Raw genomic sequence first — 9,286 nt, forward strand, 5'->3', positions numbered from 1 at the left:
TTTTGAAAATTAAAATTCGAAAATTTTTTCTAAAGCCCCCAGGGGACTTCGTTTTCGCACGAAAAAATTTTATGTGCCCTTATTGCATCCGGACCCACAATTATTCTGGGACCCCACTAACCGGCGGAATAAATGTCTAAACTTTGAGAATCCATGGTTCAAAGATCGATTTTTCGTTTTACGCCTGAAATTTTCCGAAACGTTTTAAGCACTTTTTTGGATTTTGCATTTGAAACGTTTTGGCAAAATTCAAAAATTTGCTTAAAATGCTTCGGAAAAATTCAGGCGTATTCCTTGACTGATTAAAACAACTTTTTACTCTTGAGAATTTTTCCGAAAAGTGCATAGTTTTTCAATAAAAAAATCCCAATGCACGTCCAATGCACCGCCACCGCATTTTCATTCCGAGAATTTTCGAGTACATCCAACAACAAAAAATGCCTGAGCGTAAAGCCCCAAAAATTTCAACAAATTCTGAATCTGAATGGGATTCCGATGAAAATGATGAACGTATCATCATACCTAATCCAGATTACTCTGGCTCTGATGGAGATGATTCGTCAGATGACGAGAATTCGGGATCGGAATTTTCCGGACCAAATGTATCATATAGATCTATTTTTCATAATTACACAGCATCTCAAAAACAATTCGAACCAGATCACGTTTTCTCATGGTAATAATTTAATAATGGCTGATAATTTTTTACCAGCCCAGATTTACTCATTCACCTGAATAAACGTGGTTTACGATCAACAGACACTGTCCGTAAGGACAGAGTGAAAGAAAAGCATAAATTTGCAAAAAATGATCCGCGAGGATCATACAAAGTAAGTCATAACTCCACAGGGGACATAGATAATATTTTTTTCCGTACATCAGACAGAAATACTTGATCATCTAGATTGCCAGAGAACATTCGGAAAATTCCGATCCCGAATTCTCGTCATCTGACGAATCATCTCCATCAGAGCCAGAGTAATCTGGATTAGATATGATGATTTGTTCATCATTTTCATCGGAATCCCATCCCGATTCACAGTTTGTTGAAATTTTTAGGGCTTTACGCTCAGGCATTTTTTGTTGTTGGATGCACCCGAAAATTCTCGGAATGAAAATGCGGTGGCGGTGCATTGGACGTGCATTGGGATTTTTTTATTGAAAAACTATGCACTTTTCGGAAAAATTCTCAAGAGTAAAAAGTTGTTTTAATCAGCCAAGGAATACGCCTGAATTTTTCCGAAGCGCTTTTGAGCAAAATTTTGAATTTTGCCAAAATGGTTCGAATGCAAAATTCAAAAAAGTGCTCAAAACGCTTCCGAGAATTTCAGACGTAAAACGAAAAATCGATCTTTGAACCATGGATTCTCAAAATTTAGACATTTATTCCATCGGTTAGTGGAATCCCAGAATAATTACAGACTCGAAAAACTTTGAAAAATGGATAAAAAAAATAGGCACGAAAAATCACGTTTTTTTTGTTATTTAAACTGCATTTTGGAATAATAAATAATTTTTTTGAGGAATTTCATTGGAAAGAGGAGATCTTACGCAATGAAAATATATTTATCTTAATTTTTTGTAGTGTCGAACAGTCTTAGTTATTGGCCTTCAAAGAGCAGTGTACCGGTCGTGGCGTTTTGGCAGTTTAAATTCGGAGACAGCAATATCCAAAAATGCATGTCTGTTTTTATTAAAACACTGCACTTCAAAACTTCAAGTGGGAAGTACACACTACTGCGTAATCGCACAATGCAGGCGACGAAGTTTTCTAATTACACATGCGAAGAAATTACATGTTTCGCAGAAAATCACGTTATTTTACCATATTTGATTAACCGTCCATGAAAACACAGTTTTCACCATTGTCACGTCAACACTTGACAGTTGGAGATTGGGACTTCGATGTCAGAAGTTAATCGGACTTCTCTTTCTATCATGTGAGATAGACAGAGACGATCAGATTGTGTCCCAATGACAGCTCTTTTCATTTCGAAACTAATATAATCTACATATATCTCTGTCTAGCCAATCTTATTCTTTGTTTTGTTTGTCGAATCGTAGAGCCTCTTGGTTGGCTACTACACCACGATTTCAGAAAAGCATTTGAATTTCAATTAAATATTAACAAGAAATCTTACAGTTAATAATTAATTTTAAACTGCACTACAACATTTTTGATTAAAGTGGATTGATATTCACTGCTCTTGCTCCTGAACATTGCTCTTAAAACTTCGCGATATATATTTCCGTATCTAATGGCGCTGTTATCAATGTCTGATCGCACGGAATAATCCGATCAGTTCGATCGGCTTCAGTAGGCATAGGAGGCCCACTGTTGCTAGACATGAGCTCGCTGTCTTGATTATTCACATCTTCCTCCCGCTTTGAGTGAACTGTTGGAACTTCGTGACGCAGTTACAGAGGTAGGCCCTTAAGGCACGGCGCCTTACCGCAGCGCTCCTGGTTTGTCACGCTTGAGTGAGCATCGCTTATTCCCGCAGCTCCTCTTACCCATCTCTGCCGCGCGACGTTAATTCTCGGAAACATTAAATGGAGGATCACTAAATCCAGGTTTCACTATATGTCCTAACTGCAACTTTTGATATATTTAAATTTCTGTTAAGTGTATGTGTTCTTAATTTGTGTACTTGGGATCGGGACTGCATATTCAGATATTGTGAAATAAAGTACATATTTTATTAATTATTTTTTTATTATTTGGTCCTTATTTTGAATTAATCTTTATTCGCAGTTACTCTAAGAAATGTATACGAAACCATTTCTTTTAGATGATTAAAGCATTTTCCTTTTTTGCCTTTTTTCTTACACAAGTAGTTTGGCTAGAACATGCAATTTTTATTTTAATAATATTTTTGAAGATTAAAACAAAAACTAGGCCTACCAGTGACTCTGTTGCGGGGCATTCTGTTACGGAATGTACTTTTTGAAAATTCAGAATTGAAACAAACAACTGATAGTAAATATGTAAAAATATGCAGGTGGAAATTTAAATAGTAATCCGCCTGAATTCATCCAAAAACATGAAAAATTTCAAATTTTAATGTGGATTTCCACATGACTGGATAAATTCACTTACATTTTCACATGAAATTCTGCAAGGAAATGTAGGTGGAATTCTATGTGGATATGTCCACCGTGGCACTTGTACTGTGCAGAAGATGTTGAATTGAATTTTATTCACCACAACAAAAAAATATAGCAAACATTAGATAATTTTTTTTTTACCTAGAAACCCGAAAGCGTGTTTTTTTGTGTAACACTAAAAAAATTGCATTTCTTTGAAGCCTCGTGCATAATTATTACTGACATAAAAGCGCTCTGTTGAAGTTTAATGCATGCCTGAGTCAGTCTGGCGAAAATTTACAAAATTAAAAAAAAAAAATACTTTTGATCTCAAACTTTACATAAAACTAATACCTGATCATTAGCATGAGAATGTAAATATTGCATGACACTAATTTGCTATTTTTTTAAAATGTATGCTACTATTGATACTATTTTGAATTTTTGAAGAGTCCGGGGCCTGATTTAATTTAATGTTTTTTTTTTAAGCGCTTAAGATATAAAATATTTAAAGAAGAGTAGAAATTAAAATTAAATAAAAATATTGAACGGTTTTTTATTTTGATAAATAAATCTGTCTAATTTCAGATGATTATTTCTTATCTAATGTGAAAACGGTCGATGATGTGACGGAAGAAAGAAAGCGTCGACTGCTTTCGACAACGACTTGGCGTCAAAGTGTCGTATCAGCAATTTCAACGTGGCCATGCTTAAACGTACTGACGGATTTGGCACCTGCTGATTACAAAGGAAAAGTGTGTGCTGGTTGTCAAAAGGCCAACGTTAATGCTAGGGTATTGCTTTACGGGCAACCGTATAATGGAACAACTTTGGAAGGCTCACCCCCTGATCCTAGTGTGCTTCAAGAAAAGGTGAAATATCTTTCATAAACTCTTTATTTTCTGTGAATAAATTAATCATATGCTTTCTGCTGAAAAATGATTTAATATTTTTTTAGGACTTTTTGTTCTGTCGAGTGTGCCAAACTAAAGTTGCAGTGTACAATAAGGTATCACACCAGAAGTATCTGATGTTCCTAGAATGTACGAGAAGAGTATCTGACAAGAGAATGTCTGATCCTCACAAGGATACGACGATAATACTGAATGAGTTGTTGGCAGATGAAACGTGGCTAAATCAGGTATAAATTCAGTGTATTTTTGTGTTGTTAATAGGCATTAAATCGAAGAGTTTATGACTCCAACTTTTTGTTAGTCCCTCAAATTGAATTAAAGGCATGAGCATGACAATTGGATATAAGGGACAATTGATTGAATTCCTGTTCCTAACGATTTCAAGTACGTATCGATATACGCATAGGGAATGTGTAAAAATAATTTCTCCACCATTTATTGCTATAATTTAAGTACATTTTTTATCACTTCGCACAGAAATAATTTTATTTTTGGTTCTTATCTAACTTTTATTCTCATATTTTCATAAATTCTATAATTCCAGGGCAAACATTTTTTGAAATTTTGAATTATCAAAGAATACATATTTGCACAGATGGAAAACAGTATGAGGACCATTTCGTAACCCTCACGCAAAGACTCACGCATTTTTTCCTAAAGATTTCACTTTTTCAATATACAGTTCTTGGTGAACATATGCCTCTATCATTTGATCAAAATCTTATATTTGAAAACCTATCACAGAAAACATTTTTAACGTTCAATTTCCTGCAATTCAAGCATGGTGGTAACATTTATTATTTAAATGTATTCCAATAAATAAAGATTTCTAATATTTTAAACTAAATTATTGGAATATTTAATAATTGGGGATATTATTATTTTAAAAAATGTCGCCGCTTCGTGGGCACATTTTCATCGCGCGCTGCGCGCGCGGCTCGCAAGTTTGAATGCGCCTAGGGCGCGCGACGGTTGAATCTCGCGCTTCGCGCTCGGATATTTATTATTATTATTATTATTATTATTATTATTATTCCCATCGTGACACTCGCGCTGCGCGCTCGATTTTCGACAGACATTTGTAAACAGGTTTTGTTGAATTTGTTTCTCGTAACTTTCGTCGTTTTTCCACACATTTTATTTTATTTTTTTTAACGTTATTTTTCACAAATAAAACAAATCTTTTCTCGTATCCTACATAGTCCACCTTTTTGACAAAAATATATTTTTTCACTGTGTAAGATGGAAACTCATCTAAAAATATATATATATATATATATATATATTTTAATGAAGTTTTGTTTTTAGTATTCAATAATTGTTTTGTACTTTACAAAAGAATCGTAAAAACACTTTGATGAAAAATTAAAATACATCTTCAAAATTGTACCTACTCTTTCTACTTCCAGTTTTCGACACCAGGTGGTTAAATGGTTGTCCATTATTCCCAATAATTTAACTTATTCTTCTGACTATTATTAATCATTTCGTATTGAATTTACATTTAGTAACATTATTAAATATAGGCACTGACAATTGAATTGTCTAGTATACTGTACATTTCGTGAAATATAATTTGGTATCAACCCTGAACACGTATTTAAATTTGAAATAAATTAAATACGATAGTTTTAGCTTTTTATCATTATTTTAATTTCCTTATAAAATTGTCTTTATTTCCAGCTCTTTAAGGAAGTAAGAAGTGTCTGGGCCGATATCGACAGTATGGAGCATCAGGCTAAATTAAAATCGATTGGAGCATCCTGTAGCCAAGTCGAAATGTCAAAATCATCATGTCCAACCGCCGAAGATGCTAACACAACTTCCCATTCAGAGATTTTTACCCCAAAAGTGGAAATTGATTGTCAAAACCTGTTCCACAATTTTCCAGAAGACGTAGTGGCGTCTTAGTGTTGCTAAACCGATCGCTATTTTCGATCATTTCAGCTACAGCAAAAGTGATGAAACTGTTGTTACTAACGTGATTATTTGTTAACACTGTCGTGTCAATCACCTCGTTGATGAACTTACACCAAACGACTAATTGGTGAATCGATATTCGTTAAATAATCGCAAAAGATTATTGTAGATTAAGTCCTAGAGAGTAAAAAAGATGAAGTACACGCACCGAACACATGTAATATACTCACTCTACTTCGTAAGAATTAGATTCATGCCCAAGTTTCGCCATTATCCTAGTTTACTCTGTATGATGAACTATGAATATATTTGTGTGAATATAGGAATAGTTGTAGTAATCGTATCGTTCGAAACCTGACAAAATGTTTCGAAATTAACTTTTGCTTGGAACTGAAAGGCACGAATGGAATTTTGCGCGTATGAGAATTAGATTTAGAGTGATACAGTAAGTTAAAGATTTGATCTTTCTGTAAAATATTTGCAGTTGTCACATTGCTCTTTTTATTTTGAAACAAAGCGGAAAAATTCGTGTTACAAGCTTTTCGATAAAAGCGCGAGTTTACTTGTTTGAGATTTAGAGTGATATAGTAAGTTAAAAATTCGATTTTTATGTAAAATATTTCGATACCTCGCCCGTATTGTTCTTCTAAAACATACACTTTACCGTTGGTCGTATAAACTAACCATTCTGCTTTTTGCGTTGACCCCCTCCCTTTAAAACGCATACGCGGCGTTCAGTAGTACAAAATCAAATAGCAAATGCGTATAATAATTGATATTCACTGACTTAGTATTTCATTTAGAATTCACTTGAATTCACTCAATTCTTCTGAAGTTATTGAATTCTCTGACATTCTTGAATTATTCTGAATCCGTCGAGTTCTTCCAAATTTCTTGCATTATTTTGAAGTGCTGGAATTCCGCGAATACAAGTAGTTCAGAGAAATTGACAACATTTAAAGGAAGTTGAAAGAATTCAAAAGAACTTTATAGAATACAGAGAACAAAGAATGTAAATATAAAGGAATTCAAGAGAATTTAAAATAATATACTAAACCAGATAGTATTCATTACCAAACCTGGCTGCTGTTTATCGGGTATATGTACATACTAAAACGGCGGGCCAGCTGAAAAACAGAATGATCAGTTTAGAGTTTAGATGACTAACGCCATGGTGGTCGTTTTTGATGTACATATCCGAGAGAGGTTCTTTCAACATGAAAGTATCGATTTTCAGGTATCACAATTTCGAGACTTTAATTTTTTTTATTTTCAAGCAAAGGTTGATTAAACCTTTCCGATTCCGAATTTCGATCCATTAAATCAAATCAATACGTAGCATTTTTGTACTTATTCATTCGGAAATATTTCTGAAAACCTTGATAATTTTGTACTTTAAAAAAATCGAATTCGGGTTCGTTAAATGTAAACATCGCCTGAATATGATCGTTTATTTTCCTTTTTTTTTGTAATTATTATTTGGTATTATAATACGTATTAAAACTCCATAGAAGCAGGGGCAACTATACAAATTGTTTTTGTACGTTTTAGAAAAACGGCTTATGATTTTTCTGCAGTTTCTTGGTCAATTTATTTTCTTAGAATATGAGAAACTTTTTTCTAAAATATATTTTTGGTAATTATTTGACCAAAGAATGTTAATACGAGTTATGTTAAATATTTGAAATGGTTTTCTAATGTGCAAAGTCCGCACTTTTTATTAAATTTTCCAGTTTACTGGATGCTGGAAGGGAATGTTAGATTTGTCAGATCACAGTTTATTTTTAGCATTAGTTGACTTGTCTCATAATTTTATATTATATTCTGGACAGAGAAATGGAATGCAAAGTTGCTTCTGTGCATAAAAATTTGCAGTGAGATAAAGCGACTTCATTTTTAACGTTGTACATAAATTAAAGATTTCAATTAAGAATGTTTATTTTAGTACTTTATATAACTTGGAATCAGTTCCATTTTGATCTTCCTAAAATTTTTCAGTGAATTTAAACACATTTTCCAGTAGGTGATATATCTGCAGTGTATAATTATTATATTTTTTAAGTGCTAGAAATTATTGTATTATTGATATAATTGTCATTCTTACGATTGTTTATGGTTTATAATAACCAAGTTTTTATCTGTTTTCAAATTTATTAAAAAAATGATTATAAATGTGCGGTGATATGCGTGTTGGGCGCGAATGTATTTTTGGAAGACGATGTATCAAATTATATTTGTAAATTGTAAAAATGTATTAGTGAAAGCTATTGGTCGCAGCTACTTCGAGTGACTCTCGAGTGAAGACATTTTTCGTATGCTAAGCAAAGAATTTGAAAGTATAGCGTCGCAGATTTCAGATTTCAAAGAAAGATTCATTGTCAGTCCTCCAGGTTCTTACAGGGAATTAAAATTCGGGCATTCGGAATTAAACAGTGTAATAGAAACAAGGAAAGATACGCGGTAATAAGATTTTTGTTCTAGCAAATGTGCCATGCAATCGTTTGGATTTATGCCTCCGTCGTTTGTATTTGTACTTGTCGAAGGGGTCAAAGCTCTTAAAGACAGTGCTGAGTGTACCAAAAGGAACTCCTTGCGATTTGGAACTTGTGCAGTTTCAGCTTAATATATCACACCTACTGTCAGCATTATGTAGATTGAAACTTTAATATTATTGTTGTTCTATACCTTCTTCGGACATAAATAAGCGATGCGTTCGTTCTCGCAGTTGTAAATTTCTTATTCAACTCTTAGTCTCAGATTATGAGGTTTTTATTGGTAGAAAGAAATTGCAGTATTTTCTGTTATCCTCAATGAAAAAAGATATCAAAATATAAATATTATATTATATTATATATAATGAAATATCACTGGCATAATTTATGTTTTTATTAATCATTTTTAAATAAAAACACAAAAAGTTTACGACATTCATCTCATAATTCATTTATTTTTTTATATATTATGTATACTCTCAGGTTTAAATCTAAGGTTTTCGAAATTTAACAATTTCAATTTAGGAGTTTCAGATATTGATCCATTTCTTGTTTGAAGTAATAGACCACACAAAAGTCACTCAAAGGAGGGTTTTCGATAAGAGCCTCTATCGGCCCCCTTGAATTTACTATTATTTTCATATTGTGTTGATTGAACTATACTTAAAATTTACAAATATATGTATATATCATCAGCCAATATTCGCTCTATTTAGGTGTTTGAGGTAAATGTTTGTTTTATAGTTGATGAGAATAAAGTAACAAAATTTATTAATTAATATTATGGTTATCGGTTTTATTTTGATAAAGCAAACTCATACAACGTGCAAAAAACATTATTATACTATGTAGTCTTCTTCGTCATCTGATCTG

At 32.8% G+C, this 9,286-nt stretch overlaps 1 protein-coding gene across 5 annotated transcripts in view; it reads left to right on the forward strand.

Moving 5' to 3' along the window:
- Positions 1–8,786, forward strand: part of LOC117168873 — a 27,822-nt gene extending 19,036 nt beyond the window's left edge. For all 5 annotated transcript variants that reach the window (XM_033354761.1, XM_033354760.1, XM_033354763.1 and 2 more), the window contains 3 exons: positions 3,676–3,959; positions 4,046–4,228; positions 5,685–8,786. In XM_033354761.1, the coding sequence (XP_033210652.1) occupies positions 3,676–3,959; positions 4,046–4,228; positions 5,685–5,912 (695 nt within the window). In that variant the 3' untranslated portion in view covers positions 5,913–8,786. The remainder of the gene's footprint in view (positions 1–3,675; positions 3,960–4,045; positions 4,229–5,684) is intronic.
- Positions 8,787–9,286: the final 500 nt, after the last annotated feature.

Source organism: Belonocnema kinseyi, chromosome 3 (assembly GCF_010883055.1).
Source record: "Belonocnema kinseyi isolate 2016_QV_RU_SX_M_011 chromosome 3, B_treatae_v1, whole genome shotgun sequence".
In the NCBI taxonomy this organism is placed as follows: domain Eukaryota; kingdom Metazoa; phylum Arthropoda; class Insecta; order Hymenoptera; family Cynipidae; genus Belonocnema; species Belonocnema kinseyi.